Genomic DNA, 19,098 nt, shown 5'->3' with positions numbered 1-19,098 from the left:
TAACAGGTCAAAATGACAGAGGGGGACACTTAATTTTTAGACCAGTCACGTTTAGTGGAAAGGCTCAGCACTGAGCAGATTCATTCTGTTCCTGCTTTTGTCAAAATACACAGTAATAAGAGTTCTTAAAAAGTAGAGACTTGCAGAAGCAATGAGAAATAATAGGGGGGAAATGCTCTCTTTTAATGAGTCATATGGGTGGCAGTTGCCAATGTTATTAACTTGCCAGTGGCCTCAATTTGTTTGACTCAACAGGGTCAATATTAAAGTATTTTTAATAAATACTTTATTGGGAGCTGGTTTCCGGTTCTCTGCTAAGCAGTGGAACTTTCACTGCACTGGAAACTATTTCTGTCAGCTGGGAAAGATTGTTTTCTGGTGAAGCCTGACCCACAGAGGTTACCCAAAGAACACCTAGAAATAAACCCTACTGAGGGTGATTCTAATGAAGTATTTTTGTGTTGATGAAGTTACTGTACTGCAACGAGAAAATGTGCAATTAAGAGACATCAGCCTGTTTGAGCCCACTTAAATTTTTTGTAGGTTTTTTCTTTCAGGGTAGGGAAGAAGGGAATGAGGATGCTTTATCTTCCTTAGGAGGAAGTTCTTCACCGAGAGAGTGATTTCCCATTGGAATGGGCTGCCCAGGGAGGTGGTGGAGGCACCGTCCCTGGAGGTCTTCAAGAAAAGACTGGATGGGGCACTTGGTGCCATGGTCTAGCTGACTGGATAGGGGTGGGGGATAGGTTGGACTGGATGATCTTGGAGGTCTCTTCCAACCTGGTTGATTCTATGATTCTGTCTGTGTTACACCTGATTTAGGGTCGATATATGAGCCTTTAAGAGCCTGTGTGTTGTTCGGAGTTGTAAGTGGGAGATGATACCTGAGTATTGTTCCGATGTAAAACAAAGAGTGTTCTTTATCTTTGAAGTTAGTCAGGAATGTAGACATCGTTGTTACCTGATGAGTCGTCTCCTGGCCATGAGTAAGAAAGAAATCGGATAGGGATTTCCTCAGCAGTAAGAAGGAAGTTCCTAGGAAAGGTGAGGAAGCATTTCTTCACGGTGAGGGTGACACAATGCTGGAACAGGCTGCCCAGGGCGGGTTGTGGAGTGTGCCTCTCTGGAGATATTCAAAACCCACCTGGATGCAATCCGGTGTGATCTGCTACAGATAGTCCTGCTCTGGCAGGGGGGTTGGACTAAATGATCTTTTGAGGTCCCTTCCAGCCCTTTAACACTCTGATTCTGTGAAATGAGGTAGGGATCACGATTTTTCAGTTCTGACTAAATCAGTCCCGCCCATCTCCTGTGTATTTCGGCAGCACTGCCTAAGATGCTGAGAGCTGAAGCAAACTTGCATTAATGTTACTCACAGGCTGTGTTCAGAATATCCATCATTCTCTATCTTGGTATGCTCCATCTCTGTGATTTCACAATAAGAATTGTCCTGTTTCTTTTGTCCAAGTCTTGCATGAAGAGTATGCAACAAAAAAAGCACTTAGCTGGGAGTCTTTACCAGAATAGGTTGTACTTTGGATAAAGGAGGGTGTAGCAGATAGTTTAGCTATTGATGCTAACAGCTGGGAGGACCATTTTCTTCCTCCAGCCTTACTAACTTGTTTGTGGACGCAAGCAGTCATCAAAAAGCAGCTCTTAGGCAGTCATGTTTCCTTTTGATCCCTCCCATTGGGATAAAGATGGCTGCACAGTCATATCTTGGCCTTTGCACAGGAAAGTTTGGTGAGAGAATGCTGTGCTCTGGCTAAGCCTGGCTGCTGTAACAAAACACAGCTATTTTGACTGACTCTGAGGCTTCAGCTAGTGGTTACTGGGCCTGAGCTGACTACTCTGGATCTCAGTGCTAAGCAGGCCTGGGTGGCATAATTTTGTATGAAGGATGCACAGAGGGGGCTAAAATATTTAACACAAGTTAATGGGCCCAGATGCTCCGAGCAGAGCAGCAGCACAGATGAATTTGTTGCCCATGCTGGCCTCGGATTTGCTCCCACCAAGAGGTTTTCTCATTACTTGCGAGCACATCTTGTTAAGTTTTCATTAGGAGGTTGTATCAAAGAGCCTGAACAAAATGTGCATGTTTGTAAATGAAGCTTAAGCTATCAAAAGATATTTAAAATATACAGAACAGAAAGAATCTATTTCAAGGCAAAAACCCTTGCAGGAAGGATTTTCTGGTTGTTGACTGAGGTAGAAGCAAGGTCTGGACCCTCTGATAATGAAGTTTTAAGTCCTGCGTGGGCTGGCACTGCAGAATTTTGATGTTGGCTCTTCTGTTAACTGGTTTGTCTCCTGCATTAGTGGTGCTTTTGCTACAGGCTGGTATTTAGCGAGGTGCATTCCTGTCAGCGTAAATAGCATTGATGCCATGGAGCCCATTAACAGACCCGACTTGATAAAGGATGAATTTACAGAGTGGTTGCTGCAGTCAAGCTGGGAGAACTGTTTTTAGCCCCAGTGTTTGTGTTGAGGGTATGAATTAGTGCTGAGAGAACAGTTTTAACTGCACTCAACTCAGATGTTGAGACACTTCATAGCACTGCAGTGCTTGGAGGTGGCTGTTGTGAAGCTGTGGCTTTAAACTAAAATCCTCTTGGTTTATAAACCAGCATTTTAACCTGTTGTAACCCTAAAACATTACAGCTGTTTGAACAGGTCAGGCTTGTGAGGGGGAAGTGCATACCCTTTCCCTATGAAGTTCTCTCCTAGCAGAGCTGTGTTGGTGCAATGCCGTGTCAAATCTGCAGCCTTTATTGGAAGACATTTAGCCATGAGTATGCTACCCACCTTTATGCACTGTTGTTAAACCCATTTTCAGTCAGAAGCTTTTTGAGGTGATGCAGCATTACAACAGGTTTATTTTTGAGCTCTACAAGGTCAGTGGTGCCTCCCCCAGTGCTCTGCTGGACCACTGCTACCTCAGAACAGTTTATCTTCTGATTACCTGTTGAATCCATGCATGTGTTAGCAGAATGCTTTCGTTAGCTGTGCTTGTGGTTAACCAATGGTGATGTTGACTTGGATAATACTGTTTTGCCAGCTTTTTGTGTCACACAGGCCAGTGACACAGCCTGTCTGGAAAATGCAGGTCTGCTGGAACAACACTTCAGTTTTGATCTGCATGCAACATTTGCTCTTTAACCCGTTCTGACCAGAGGTGGCTTGTACAGCTTTCCATCTTAAAAGGATTATTTGCTGCCAAATGCTGCCATGGAAGTTGTAACTCGCTGCAGTCGTGTAGCCTTACCTTTTGCCGTGTAAAACAGTCCAGAAGTTTTGTGCTGAAGCTTTCTCCTCATCTTTGCAGTTTGGTCTGTTCTGATTACTTTGTTGCTAGTGTTGCAGCCGTTCACTTGTAAGGCTGTACTTCCCAAAGATTTTTGTTTTGTATCTCCTCTGTATATCCCCGAAGTGCTACAAAACAAAAGTTCGGGCAGCTTGGAGAACACACCAATACCCTCCCGCAGGCTGTGTAATTGGCAATAGGTCACCTGTTGTTAAGAGCAGTGAGGCAAGCGCTGGTGGATCCGATGCTTAACTAAAAAGCTCATGACCTTTTCTCTGACCAAAGGACAAACCTCCCTCCTTTCAATTACTAATATCTCATGTCTTGGAAATATGATTATGCTATGCATCAGGTCATATCATAAAATGAGCTTTGGTTCCAGATATTCAATTAAAAGATCCTCCAAATCTCTACTGGTAGAACAAAAGTGAATTAACCTTTCAGTAACATCTCCAAATGCCTTTCTCAAATCTGCCTGTGGATTCAATAGCTTCTGTAGCTCCACAAACTGTATTGGTTTAAGCAGTACACCCATTTTTAGCTCTTATGTGTGCAGTTACTGTCTGTGGTCTGTCTTTCCTTGGCTGACCAAGTAATACTCTTGTTTTAATTCTAGTTAATTGCTTGGAACTCTTGAAGTGGAAATAGGCTTTACTTTACTCTGCAGTCTACAACCTCCCGGGTTTGCTTTGATAGCTCTGCAGTGTGCTGCTTTCCCTTGCTTAGAATTGCAGTCATTTAAAAACCCATAATGGAGGGCAGTATCTACCCCTGCTATTTAGACAGTGATGGTTTCAAGCAGAGATGTGGAATCAGAAAGTCATTCCCTGCTTCGCACTTTACACACTGAGGACTTCATCCTGCCATGTGCTGAGCCCTCTGAAGCCCCAGAGGTTTTGCAGTTGAATGAATGGAGTCAGCACCTTGCAGCCCTGCTGCCAGTCAAGCAAGACCCTGAGAGTCACTTAACCTCTTCCTGATTCCACTTAACCTTGGGTGTAATGATGGGGGGATAATCACATCTGCCTCTCTTAGGGGCAATTTGAAGCATAATTAATTGATATTAGTTAAAGCATTTGAGATCCCCCGTTGTGAGGTACTAAGGGAAGCTGAGGGCTGAAGGGGGAGCAGAGCCTTTCCTCATGCTGAGGAAATAGCACAGACACTGTAAATGCCATAGTCTGACTTTCAGATCTCTTCTAAGGAGCCAGTCAGGCCTTTGCTATGAAAAAATACTGACAGTTTAAATTAGTACATTTATCTGGAAACAGTCAACAACATTAAAATGCATGCATGTTTAAATTGTCTCTTTGAAAAATCTCATGTGAAATACATGCACATCACTTTGTTATCAGATTTTGTTATTCACAAGATGCTAAAAACACGCACAAAAGGAAGGTGGGTTGGATTATACATCATTATGTATTAAAGGTAGACTAAAAGTACAAGGTAGTGATTTCTGCAGTCAGAGTGCCTGAACTGCACCAGCACAGAGTCAGTTTAATTGGGATGCTCAGGTTAGGGTCAGCAGGAGCTATCGTCCTGACCTGAGGGGCAGCGCTGGCACACTGCAGCTCCCGGTTGCTTAGTGCACGGTGATAAAACAACAGCAAAACCGTATCACCTCTGCTGCAGTTTCAGCTCAGTGCTGTAAGTCAACAACAGGCTGCAGTCTGATCAGGTGCAGAACCACAGCATGAAAGCATCTCTTATAGAAAACTGTTTCCTTTCAGACTAAAAATCACAAGTGATAGCAAATGTGAATTTCCTGTCTGTATTTGACTGGCTTCAGCATGCAGCCAGGTCTGGAGGTAACTTAGCCTTTGACACTCAGCTTGAATAGCTTTTTACAATGAAAACTAGACTGATTTATTTTGATTTCTGTAATTTCTTAACCTTGGCATTTAAGCTATTGACACTCTGAGCTTCCTGACTCCCTTTGCCATGAAACACACCTTTCAATCCTGTTCTTTTTCTTTTGGGTCTTCTGAGCTCACTCCAGTTTCAACTCATTCTTGATTTGTGGACCCAGAACTACAAACAGCATTTTGAAGGTGCCAGGTATAAAGGCCCTTTCTACACCTACCTAATATATTAATTTATATGTTCAGTGAAGTTCCTTCTGACAACTCCATTTTCTTTCAAAGCTATATTGCTAGTATTGTTTGGATTTCTTTTGCTTCTGACACCTTTAAAGCCCCTTATATATTTAAAACACCATTATTACCTCTGCTGACTGTAGATACTGCTTTGATGTCCATTTGCTTCCTCTATCTGTTTTGTACAAATTGTTAGCTTTTGATTTATATTCATTAAAAACAGCTTCACCTTTCTTCTATGTGCTATGCTAATACAGCTTCCACTCTTCTAAGGAAAATGAATTAACCTTGTACTGTTCAGCTGTGGAGAGGTTATATTATATCACTAGGCTTTGTAGTTTCAAATTAAACAAAGCATGAAGTAACTTAAAGGACATTTTTCATATTTAAGTAAGTAGAAACATGTGGGTTTTTGGAAAGAGAACTTGATTCCTCTAGGCAGTTCTGAAAATTTCACACAATTTTATTTTTAACATAATAAGGTGACTATTGTCCATCAGGGTGCATTTGTTTCATGTAGTGCTCTGGAGAGACCTTTTCTCATTGCCATCTGGTCCTAGTACTTTTATACACTGAAGTTTTATGAATCTCTGTTTTCCTTTTGACTTGCTATCATCTCTAAACGATTCACTTCATTAAAAAAAAAAGCCCAAACCAACACCTTGTCCAATGAAAAAAATTTCATTTCAGTGTAATAAAGATATGTAGGTTATTCACTTGATTGTTCCATTGCTTTGAAATCCTCTTGATGTTCCCTTCTGCATCCTACAGGACACTGCAATTATAGGAAATGTTTACAGTTCTGAATACTGGATATTATTTCTCTGGATTTATTGAATTGCTACCACAACATATGCTTGATTACTCTTATGGTTGGGGCAATGTGCACTTCATTTTTAATATCAGGTTTGTGTCTCTCTTAATCTACCTGACAAAAGGGTTTATATTGTTTTTCCTCAGTCTGCTTTGTGTTCACCCCCCAAAAAATGGTTTGCAATGTGATATGAGTGCTAAGTGTTTAGATTTTCCTATGCAAAGTCTTTTTTTCACACCACATATGCAGATATTTTGTGGCATCATGTTGGAAACCACATCCACCTCAACTGTACGGTTCTCTCATGTGGGCCAAGAACTGGCTGGAGGGCCAGGCCCAGAGTGTAGTGGTGAATGGTGCCACATCCATTTAGCAGCCAGTCACTAGTGTGTTCCCAAGGGATCAGTGCTGGGCCTGTCCTGTTCAATATCTTTATTGATGATCTGGACAAGGGAATTGAGTCCATTGTCAGTAAGTTTGCAGATGACACCAAGCTAGGAGCAGGTGTTGACCTGTTGGAGGGTAGGAGAGCCCTGCACAGGGACCTTGACAGGCTGGATGGGTGGGCCAAGGCCAATGGGATGAGATTTAACAAAGCTAAGTACAGGGTTCTACACTTTGGCCACAACAATCCCAAGCAGCACTACAAGCTGCGGCCAGAGGGCTGGAGAGCAGCCAGGCAGAAAGGGACCTGGGGGTGCTGGTAGATAGTAGCTGAAGATGAGCCAGCAGTGTGCCCAGGTGGGCAGGAGAGCCAATGGCATCCTGGCCTGCATCAGGAACAGTGTGGCCAGTAGGACAAGGGAGGTTATTCTGCCCCTGTACTCAGCACTGGTCAGGCCACACCTTGAGTCCTGTGTCCAGTTCTGGTCTCCTCAATTCAAGAGAGACATTGAAATACTGGGATGTGTTCAGAGAATGATGATGAAGCTGCTGAGGGGCCTGGAACACAGCCCTGTGAGGAGAGGCTGAGGGAGCTGGGGTTATTCCGGAGAAGAGGAGGCTCAGGGGTGACCTCATTGCTGTCTAGAACTACCTGAAGGGACATTTAGCCAGGTGGGGGTTGGTCTCTTCTCCCAGACAACCAGCAACAGAACAAGGGGATGCAGTCTCAAGTTATGCTGGGGGAGGTCTAGGCTGGATGTTAGGAGGAAGTTCTTCCCAGAGAGAGTGATTGGCATTGGAATGGGCTGCCCAGGGAGGTGGTGGAGTCACCATCCCTGGAGGCGTTCAGTAAAACAGTGGATGGGACACTTAGTGCCATGGTCTCTTCCAAGCTGGTTGATTCTATGATTCTTTTTTTCTTAGAGTTCTTATGCCAGTGTTTCCATTAGGAAACTGGCAGTGGCTTGTTGGTTGGTTATTCCTGCTACCAGTAGATGCAATCTATGAAAAATACACTGGGCTCTATATTTTCCATTAGTTCATCTCCCAGCAGACTCACTAGCTTTCTTTTAAATGCCACTCTAATTAGAGGAGATTTAATCTGACTCCCTCTGCCTCTCAGTGGCAATGGGTCTGAATGTAGCCCGCTGACTTGATTTCCCTTGTCTGCTGTTCATCAGCCATGTCTCTTGAGTTTTTACCCACATAAACCATATTTTTCCCATACTTGGATTAGTCAAGAACTATTTGATTTTCAAGGTGAGGAATGTGTGACAGTGCCCACTGTGACTATACTCCAGTGTGCCTTCCCAGCTGTTACCAACTTTACAGCATGAATGGTGGAAAAAAAAAACCTGACAAAAAATCTGATTTCATGTCATATTTTAAATGTGTTGTGCAAAGGCAGAAAGAAGTTAGAAGCCCTCTACTGCTGATGTTTTTATATGCATGTTCCTGCGCTGGCAGGGAGGACTGGACTAGATGATCTCCAGAGATCCCTTCCAACCACTATCATCTGTCATTCTGATATCTGTAATACATGGATTTGTAGTTTAATCTGGTAGCCCTCATACCTAAGTAGGCTTTAGTGGTCAAGCAGAGCAGATGTCACCAGAGGCTGCATAGCAGGGGCCTCTGGAGTGCAAAATTTTTGAGCCTAGAGAGGTGAAAATGCCTGAGTAACAAAGCTGGAGTGTTTGCTGGGTGGGAGCTGAGAATGGCCTTAACACATGCCATGGCATGTGCGTTAGATATCAGGCTCTCTTGCCTTCCTTCCAGGTGATGCAAGTGTCTGCATGAGGAAATGAAGTTCTGATTTGCAGAAATGATTAGAGGTTTTGAGTGGCAGTACTGGGGTCCTGTGGAAAGGCTGCATTTTTCAGGAGCAGATTTCTTTCAGATTTCTCAAGTCAGGCACAGGAAATTGCTGTTCAGTTCACATGTGCTGTTAACCCTGTTGAGATCAAATTTGACAATGATTTCAAAAATTAAGAAAGAAAAATTGGTAAAGCAAAGCCCTACACCTATGTTAAAGGCTGTGCTCTCAGAAATGGTATTTCCAATGCTGCTCAATTGAAAGTCCACCTCTTGGCCTCATAGGAAGCCTGTGCCCCTGCCATAGCACCCAAATTATTGAACTAGGATGAAATGGAATCAATCTTCCCACTTTGCTAGTCCATAGTGACTTAACTGTCCTTTTAAGTCTTGACACCTTACCCACACCTTCAGATGTCACCAGTTTAATCTTTCCATTGAAGCCCATCTGGATAATCCTTTGTTAGGAGCCTGCACACTTCCTATCCTCATGCACAGTGCTCAGTACATTTCCTTTCTTTGCACTTTCAAATCTGGAAGGTAGTGCTAACCCTTAAAATAAATGTGTGATAGTGGGTGTGAAGAGGGAATGGGGAGAACAAGTTTTCCGTCTGTCAAAACGAAGACATCAACTTCTGCTTTTTCTTTCTTTTTTTCTTTTGGCATGTGTGCTTTAAATAGAATGAGTGGCTTGGGTGACTTCCAAGTGTTTGCTGCATTTGGCAATCCTTCTAAGTTGTAACAGATGAAGTTCTGCTGTTCCATATGATGTGCTCCTTCCCCCATTTGCGGTGACTCTCTGAAACTCCTTGAGAATTCAGTGTAGCATTCACATCTGTTCCGTGGATGGATGTCCAAGGCTAACAAAATGCCTACTGGACTTGGAGTCAGCTCTGCCAAAAGCCATATGGTTGTGTTTTAGTTTTGCAAGCACAGTGCAGTAAAGAAAGGAGGTCGGGCCAAGAAAGAAGTGAGGGGAGGAGGGATGGCGTTTCAGTTGGGTAAATTAAGGTAACTTGTTATCATTTGGTGTTAGAGTGGAAAAATGAGATCACAGAGGAGGAGGATCTAAGAGTTGTGTGTACAGGCCCATTTATCAATTGTCTTGAATGACATGGTTCTCCTCTGTGTGGTGGTGTTGACTACAGCCTTCAAGCATGTTTGGTTTTGTCTTCCTTTTCCAAAATGCTGTCAGTAGCCCAGATAATTGGATGGTTCCTTTTGGCCTTAAAAAATGTGCATCTGTGTGGAGAAGCACACTTAAAGCCCTTCCTGATGCTGCCTATTGAATACTGTGCAGCAGTATGTGCAGTGGTGACTCGCTAGGGTGGAAGGGACATTTAGCAGCTGCTGATGCTTCTCTGAGCAGTCACTGGCTAAACAGCCACTTGGGCTGTTTTCTTGCCAGCCATCTGTTTGCCCTTGTAAAATGGCAGCTTGCATTTTCAATAGCCATTGGACTTATCTGTGACTGAATATGCTTGTTAGTTCTTTAATTGGATTCTGGTTTTCTTGCAAAATGTAGTTCCTGGAGACCTTTTACCGGCCGCAACTTTAGTGCGTGCTTTAGAGACAGGCTTAGCCAAATGCTTCCTCCTCTGCAGGTTCAGTACTCATGAAGTAGGAAACATCAACTGATGTTCCATAAAAGTTTTAGAGGGGAATAAGAAGGCATGAACTCTTATGCTTGTCTTGAAATAGCTTTTTTTGAGGGTTAGAAAGTTGGTGTTGGGCGAAATCTAAAGTTTAAGCTCAAAGTCATAAGCGGAAAGGGCACATGAAAGGCTTCAGTTTTTAGGAGCCTTTATATTTCAGTGTAACAGTTGGAAGTGCTTTCTAGTAAACTCAGCATGTTCTTGGTTTAGAAGTGTCTGATTTTTCTTTTTTTTTTTTTTTTTTTTAATTTCTCTTTCCCACCTCTGGAATTTTTTAGACATTCTCAACACTTCTGATTTATTTGTGTAGAGCAATTTTAACAAGCCAGCCAGGGCAGTCACCTCACAGTACAGGAAATTAAGATGTGTCAAGAGGCAGGCTTGACCCAAAGGCTTTTCTGCGTCAGGCAGATAGGACAGGCATGTGGTGAGAAAGAAACTGGGTCACCAAAGCAGGCTGATGGACATGAGAGCAGCCCGGAACCCTGGCTGCCTACAGCTCTTTTTCTTTCTCTTCCTCGTCCTCCTCCTCTTCTATTTTGACCATTTCCTTCCAGGCAGTTCAGCAAAGTTAATCGTGTGCAGGCTGTAGAGGACTTGCACTCTCTCCCACAGAAACACAACTGCCATCAGGATAGACTGCCATTGTGTAGTGTAAAGAGATTGAAGCCATTAAGATGGATTTGCAAAAGTGCCTCAGTTCCCTAGGAAATGTCCCTTTGACTTTTTGCTATTCATAGTTCCTGCATAGCCTCCCACCGTATTTATACATGTGTCATTACTGTCCTTTCAAAATCCTATTCTGAAGGAAGAAATACTCTGAAATTCAAAGCAGTGCATGTAAGCAAGGAAATTGCATTTTGGTGAAGATTAAAGGGGTGTGCAGATATTGTTTTTCTTGTCAGCTGAAAGACTGAGTGCAGTTTATGGAGATGGTGGCTGCAAGCCTCCTAAGAGGGCATTTGTTCAGTATTGGCTTAAAAGTAACACAGCCACTTGTTCATCATTGTAAAATACTGGTAAACAACAGTAGCATAAACTGCAATTGGAGCTTGCGAGCATCTCATCTGTGCTCTATTCTGCTCCTGTCCAGAAATAATAGCAGGATAAACTCTTGCCTTTGCTGACGTTACACAGGCTTTACAGAAATGTGTCCATTCCTTTATTCCCTGAATCTAAGCAAAAAGTAGTGTCCTGAGTCTTTGCTTGGGAATAACCTCTCTGTGTTGTGTTTGAAAAAAGTGATTTGTTATACAACTACTTCCTTTTTTCAAAGCCTTACTTGGTATTAGTATTTTGAGAGTAGTTCAGATTAATCATGGACAATGAACATTGCTTCTGAATTAAGAGTATTCATGTCTGTGTTCTGAATAGAGAGCAATTCTTGTTCCCCTTCTGAAAAGTGCAAATAAATTCAGTGTATGTTTAAACAAGGGCTCAACTGGCCTGACATTCTGGGATTCCTGTGTCCACATGTAGCTGATATCTGTGGCAAAAACAGTAGTATTCTATGTGGTAAAACCCATGAGGAGGGATAGCAGCAGAAAAATGGTTTGCCCATTTGTGGCTAGCCATATTAAAGGACTGGTGATAGAGTCCCCTACACAGTGGTCCCTGTGTGGGATGTCCTGTAAATATAAGCAGGAAGGTGAACCATATGGCTTGGAGGAATTCCCAAAATTATAGCAGCCTAAGCCCTCCATACAAACATTTTGCATCAAAAAGAGGAGAAGAGTTATTGTCATTGGTGACTCCCTTTTGAAGGGTGCAGAAGGCCCAATATGCAGACCTGACCCACTCCAATGGGAGGTCTGCTGTCTACCAGGAGCCCAGGTCAAGGATGTAATAAGAAGGTTTCCCTCCCTGGTACAGCCCATGGATTGCTACCCATTGCTAACTTTCCAGATAGGTTACAATGACCTTGGAAGAAAAAAATTAAAGGCTATTAAAAGAGACTTCAAGGACGTAGGTCAAGTGGTCAAGGGAGTGGGAGCCCAGATAATATTCTCTTCTGTCCTCCCTGTTGAAAGGACCAACCCAGAGAAAGTGAGGAGGACCCACATGCTCAATGCTTGGCTTTGAGTCTGGTGCCTCCAACAGGATTTTGGCTTCTTTGACCATGAGTCCCCCCACACCACACCAGGTCTGCTGGCAGCAGATGGAGTGCACCTCTCTCCCAGTGGAAGGAGGTTTATATAACAGGGGTTGGCTGGGATCATTAATTATGCTTTAAAATAGGTTGGAAGAGGGAGAGGGTGGAAGCCAGGCTTACTACAAGCAAGCCTGAGACAATTGTGGGGCCGTGTGGCAGCTCCACTGTCGGCTCCACTGGTGGCTCAGAGAAGGTAGTTAACAGTGAGTTGTGTGCTGGAGAAGAGGCAAGATAAGGCATATCAGGGAGGGAGGCTAACAGGAGCCTTCAGCCTGTTACCCTGCAGCACACTGAGGACACAAGAACTCCTTAAATCTTGCAGAGATGGAGCACGGGGATCAAGCAATGAGGAATCAGCACATGCAGAGCTTACTGCTAGGTTGGAGGCCATGGAAGGGGCTGGGAATGGTGAGACAGCAAGAGTGGAAGTTAATGGACTAACTCCCTCCCTGAAATGCTTATACACCAATGTATGAAGCATGGAGAATAAGCAGGAGGAGCTGGAGATCTGTGTTAGGCTGAATGACTGTGATATAATTGCCATCACTGAAACATGGTGGGACAGCTCCCATGACTGGAATGTTGTCATGGGTGGCTGTGTACTGTTCAGGAAGGATAGACCAGCAAGACGAGGTGGGGGAGTTGCCCTCTATGTGTGAGAGCAACTGAAATGTGCCAACTTCTATCCAAGGCAGGGGGCAGAACAGGTTGAAAGCTTGTGAGTAAGAATTAGGGGATGTGGAAAAGGAGATTAAATGGTTGTAGGGGTCTACTATAGACCACCAGACCAAGAGGAAGATGTTGATGAGGCTTTCTAGAGACAGATGGAGGTAGCCTCTAGAGCTAACTCCTTGGTACTCATGGGAGACTTCAATCACTCTGATGTATGCTGGGATGATCACACAGCCAGGCACAAACAGTCCAAAAGGCTCTTGCAGTGTATCAACGATAACTTCTTGATGCAGGTAGTGGAGGAACCAACAAGGAGGGGTGCACTGCTGGACCTTGTATTAACTAATAAAGAGGGACTGGTTGAGGACATTAAGGTCAGGAACAGCCTTGGGGACAGTGATCATGACATGGTGGAGTTTGGTATTTTAAAGAGTAGAATCAGAGCAACAAGTAGAACTGCAACCCTGGACTTCTGCAGAGCTAACTTTGTGCTCTTCAGGGACATGCTTGCAGAAATCCCATGGGCTAAGGTTCTGGAGGGTAAAGGAGCCCAAGAAAGTTGGTTAATTTTAAAAGACCACTTCCTCCAAGGCCAAGCTAGGTGTGTCCCCCTGAATAAAAATTCAGGTAGACGTGCTAGGAGACCTGCATGGCTGAATAAGGAGCTCCTGAAGGAAATCTCAGGGAAGAAGGAATCTTAAAATTTGTGGAAGAAGGAATTGGTCACTTGGGAGAACTACAGAGAAGTAGTCAGGGCTTGCAGGAAAGCAAAAGCCCTCTTGGAACTGAAGCTGCCAAAGTAAAACAGAACAGGAAGGGCTTCTTCAAATGCATCAGTAGAGAAAAGAACAAGGAAGGTGTGGGGGCACTGCTGAATGAGGACGCAGCCTTGATAACTGAGGATGCAGAGAAGGCAGAGTTGCTGAATGCATTCTTTGCTTCAGTCTTTTACACCTAAGGCTGAGCTCCCCTATGATCTCGAGACCCTGTATGAAGGACAGGAAGCCTGGAGGAGGTAACACTCCCCACTGGTCAGTGCAGGCTGGGTTAGGGATCAGTTACACAAATTAAACATTAACAAGTCCATGGGCTCTGATAAGATGCACCCAAGGGTGCTGAGAGAACTGGCTGATGTTATTGCTCTGTCACTCTCCATCACCTTTGCCAAATGGTGGCTGACAGGAGAGGCACCTGAGGACTGGAGAAGAGCCAATGTCACTCCAGTCTTCAAAAAAGGACCTCATCTTGAATACTGTGTTCAGTTTTGGGCTCCCCCAGTTTAAGAGGGACAGAGATCTGCTGGAGAGGGCCGAGCGGAGGGCTAGGAGGATGATTAGGGGACTGGAGGGCATGGCTTATGAGGAGAGGCTGAGGGACCTGGGGCTTTTTAGTCTGGAGAAGAGAAGACTTAGAGGGGATTTGATAAATGTTTATAAGTATCTGAAGGCTGGCCAGGAGAGTGGGACAGGCTCTGCTCACTTGCTCCCTGGGATAGGACAAGGAGCAATGGGTGTAAGTTGCAGCACAAGAGGTTCTGCCTCAACACAAGGGGGAACTTCTTTACTGTAAGGGTCACAGAGCACTGGAACAGACTTCCCAGAGAGGTTGTGGAGTCTCCTTCTCTGGAGACTTTCAAGGCCTGTGTGGATGTGTTCTTCTGATCTGTGTTAGATAATATTGTCCTGGTCTGGCAGGGGAGTTGGACTCGATGATCTCCTTGCGTCCCTTCCAACCCCTACTGCCCTGTGATCCTGCATACATGTGAACTGCTTGACATCAGAGGGATTTTAAGCAGGCACTTAAGTTCATGTAGCTGACACATGGTCTACAGATGCTTTGTCTCACTCCTTCCAGCACCTGAGAACTCTTGTCTAGAATTACTTTTAATACAAAACATTTCCCACTAATTCACCTTGTGCCACGAGTTTGTCTCAGTATCTTATTGACAACCAACATTTATGCTGCTTTTTTCTTCCCATGTCAAACAGGGTGTCCCCACTGTAAAAATGCCATCCCACATTTTACAACTGCTGCTGAAGTCTTTAAAGAAGATCGGAAGGTAACTTGCTCTTAATTATTTCTGAGATATCTAAGAATGTTTTCCACCATTTGTACTTTATGCTTTGCCTACTGATAAGGTGGTAGATTTACAGATAAAATTGCTGTTACACTAATAGAAATAGGTGTGCATCTTAAGGGTTGTATCTTTTCCTGGTCAAACTATTCTATTGTCCTGAATTTCTTTTCTTCTCTGTTTAATGCTTTGCATCAGAGTTCTTTCTTATGAAGCAAAACACATCCCTTCTCACTGAAAGGTTAATAAAAGACAATTCATACAATCTCCATTCCCCTTCAACTCTTAAATGGTCAGGTGCATGTGGAGAAACCACAGGTTGGGTGACAGTCCTGAAGAGCTCAATGGTCTCATCTTTGCTTGCACAGCATAAATACAATATATTTCTGTCAACTGGCTGACTTGAGGCCAGGTGTTTTTAACACCCTTGTGCTTTAAAAATGCATCTCATGGCTGAAGCACACCAGTTAGTGTTTTTTTTGCATCAGCTGACCCATTATAACATGAGTGCATGCATATCTGGGATTTAAAAACCCCATCTGAGTCCCTGAATTAACTAAGTAGCTGGAAACCTGCTGATTATCTTTGACTGAACTATATTTTGTTCCCATCTCCAAATCAGTTCAAACAAAATTGCTTTGTGTTTAGGTGTGGCCTGGAAAAGATTTGGCAATTTAATGGGGAAATTGCTTTCTACAGCTTCCTGAGGAGGGGAAGTGGCAGGGGAGGTGCTTATCTGTTTTTCCTGGGATCCAGTGACGGGGCACGTGGGAATGATTGAGTTGTGCTGAGGGAGGTTCAGATTGGAAATTAAGAAGCATTTCTTTACTGATAGGGTGGCTGGGCACTGAAACAGCTTCCATAGGTAGGTGGCTGATGCGCCAAGTCTGTCTGTCAGTGTTTTAAGAAGCCCTATGAGGAGAGGCTGAGGGAGCTGGGATTGTTTAGCCTGGAGAAGAGGAGGCTCAGGGGTGACCTTATTGCTGTCTACAACTACCTGAGGGGAGGTTGTGGCCAGGAGGAGGTTGCTCTCTTCTCTCAGGTGGCCAGCGCCAGAACGAGAGGACACAGCCTCAGGCTGCACCAGGGGAGATTTAGGCTTGAGGTGAGGAGAAAGTTCTTCACTGAGAGAGTCATTGGACACTGGAATGGGCTGCCCGGGGAGGTGGTGGAGTCGCCGTCCCTGGAGCTGTTCAAGGCAGGATTGGACGTGGCACTTGGTGCCATGGTCTAGCCTTGAGCTCTGTGGTAAAGGGTTGGACTTGATGATCTCTGAGGTCTCTTCCAACCCTGATGATACTGTGATACTGTGATTTTGACAGTAGTTTTAATATGTTTTAACTTTTGGTCAATCCTGAAGTGGTCAGGCAGTTGGACTGATCATTTTAGGTTTCTTCCAACTGAAATAATCTTTTTACTCTAATTCTGTTCTAAACGAAGAGGTAATTTTATAACTATTAATCTGTCTGCTACGGTAACAGAGGACTTTCTGTCTTTTTTTCTTTCCCTCTCATCTTCTCTGTAACTCACAGAGGATGCATCAGATTGGCAACAAACAAATCATTCTATTATCACTGGCTGCATAAAATTAGAAGTCCATCATCACTTGTGCCCTCTGGCACACAGGAAAGTTAGAGGCATGCAGCTTTAATTTCTCTTAACTACTGTAAATTTTTGTGCTCAAATACTTTTTGATTACATATTTGCTTCACAGTATCACCAAGGTTGGAAGAGACCTCATAGGTCATCAAGTCCAACCCTTTACCACAGAGCTCAAGGCTAGACCATGGCACCAAGTGCCACGTCCAATCCTGCCTTGAACAGCTCCAGGGACGACAATTCCACCACCTCCCCGGGCAGCCCATTCCAGTGTCCAATGACTCTCTCAGTGAAGAATTTTCTCCTCACCTCCAGCCTAAATCTCCCCTGGCGCAGCCTGAGGCTGTGTCCTCTTGTTCTGGTGCTGGCCACCTGAGAGAAGAGAGCAACCTCATCCTGGATATAACCTCCCCTCAGGTAGTTGTAGACAGCAATAAGGTCACCCCTGAGCCTCCTCTTCTCCAGGCTAAACAATCCCAGCTCCCTCAGCCTCTCCTCGTAGGGCTGTGCTCAAGGCCTCTCACCAGCCTCGTCGCCCTTCTCTGGACACGCTCAAGCATCTCGATGTCCCTCCTAAACTGGGGGGCCCAGAACTGAACACAGTACTCAAGGTGTGGTCTAACCAGTGCAGAGTACAGGGGCAGAATGACCTCCCTGCTCCTGCTGACCACACCATTCCTGATGCAGGCCAGGATGCCACTGGCTCTCTTGGCCACCTGGGCACTCTGCTGGCTCATGTTCAGGCGGGTATCAATCAGCACTCCCAGATCCCTTTCTGTTTGGCTGTTCTCCAGCCACTCCAACCCTTCCAAGACCTCTGAAGAAGTATCCCTGTTTTCCTACTTTTCTGGTAGTTCCCAAAGAAGCCTCTCTTTCCTGAACTCATTAAAATTTCAGTCAGAGTAGACGAAGCAAATGTACAAAGTCTTTTTGGATCTCCAGGATGTATTAATAAACAATCAGAATCATTGCTCAGTTTATTAGAGGTGGTGGTGGTGTCAAATGCAAGCTTGTGAAGGTTTGGTTGAAACTGGAGTGTACAAAAGGACTCTAAGAGCAAGGGCAGTGATTGAGAGTTGCACCCCTTCACTTTGGTTTAAGGCTGAAGAGGGGAGGTATAAAATGTAATGAGTTGAAACAGGAGAGCCAGTAAGGGAACATTAAGACTGGTACAGTTTCAAAGAGGTGTGTGCAGTTAGGGAAAACTATGTTATTCCACTCCAGTGCTTAGGAAGATGCCAGGGATTCATTATCTGGGGGGTAGGGGGGGTGACTATTTAATTATGTACAGCCATTACCTACCAAGGCACTTCTTGCTGCCAGTTTGTGCCCTTGTAGAAAAGAAAATAAACCTGTTAAGACTTGAGAAAGGCACATGTCTGTTTCCACAAGCAGCACTGGGCATATTCCCATGTCTCAAACTGGGCTAGGCCTTCAAATTTGCTTAATTCATAGTTCTGTAAACTACTCTAAAATTACTAGATGCCATCCCTGGAGGTGTTTAAGGCTAGGCTGCACCAGGCTCCAGCCAGCCTGATCTAGGGAGAGTATCCCTGCCCATGGCAGGGGAGTTGGAACTAGATGATCCTTGTGGTCCCTTCCAACCCCGAGTGATTCTATGATTCTACTGCTTAAGAGGGAAGAAATATTTCTTTTTCAAAATCAGGGAAAGATTCTTAGTTTTCATTTGCAGTCTGTACTAGTATCATTTTCCTCCCCTGGAGGAAGTGGGTTTTTTTTACCTTTAGCAGAGCATGGTAGTATTTAAATGGTATCTCTTTTTAATTGGTATCGCCCTTTAATTAAACATGTAATTCTGCAGATGCCAAAGAACAACCAAAACGATTCTAGCCTTGAATTGGTTATAAATAGTATCTTAAAAGGTATCTTTTGGGAGACTTTGAATCTTTGCACTGGAATTTTGAATATGAACAGGGCTTGAAGCTCTTAAATATGTGTCTTTGGCTCTGCAGATTCACTGTAAGGGGATGATGGTTCTGGCTCTGGAGCTCACTCAGCCCCTCCCCTCCCCCAGGCCTGTGTATAACACTGGACTACTTCATCATCTGCACTGCTGGAGCTGGAATTGATAAATATAATGCTTGGAACATTGGCCCCAAGTATCAGTTCTTGTTGGCCACAACATTGCTGGTGGTTTTAGCAGAAATCCCAAGCCTGCTTGATTGCCTGGGTTGGTTATGTGGCTGTTGCAAGGCATGGCTCTGAGTGTCACCCGTAACCCAGAGCCTCCCTGTCTTTCCATGTACTTGGAGAAACTCAATGCCACTAGAGAAGCTACTCCAGTGACACAGTTAACATACTGCTTTGGTGTATTTCAATGAAGAAAACCAAAACTAAACTAGAAACAAATAAACCCCCAAACCCAACAAAGCCATCTGGAGCATTCTTGCCTTGGGATGCTGTGGTTTTCACAGACAGCTGCCAGGGAAAAGCCTTTGGCCTGTGCTCCACAGCTCAAGGTTTGGCAGTGACCAGCGTACACCAGAAGATGCAAATGTTAGAATTGCCA

The 19,098-nt window shown here is 44.3% G+C and overlaps 1 protein-coding gene across 3 annotated transcripts in view; it reads left to right on the top strand.

Annotated features, from left to right (window-relative positions):
• The window catches only part of PDIA5 (protein disulfide isomerase family A member 5), a 115,629-nt gene that overhangs the window by 82,555 nt on the left and 13,976 nt on the right, over positions 1-19,098 (top strand). For 2 of the 3 annotated variants that reach the window (XM_064157099.1, XM_064157090.1), the window contains one exon: positions 14,884-14,954. In XM_064157099.1, coding sequence (XP_064013169.1) covers positions 14,884-14,954 — 71 coding nt within the window. Of the gene's footprint in view, positions 1-14,883; positions 14,955-18,541; positions 18,937-19,098 lie in introns of those variants that run through there. The other variant, XM_064157093.1, reaches the window with a different exon arrangement.

This window comes from Pogoniulus pusillus, chromosome 2 (assembly GCF_015220805.1).
Source record: "Pogoniulus pusillus isolate bPogPus1 chromosome 2, bPogPus1.pri, whole genome shotgun sequence".
Lineage (NCBI taxonomy): Eukaryota > Metazoa > Chordata > Aves > Piciformes > Lybiidae > Pogoniulus > Pogoniulus pusillus.
This window is presented reverse-complemented; position numbering and strand designations above follow the sequence as displayed.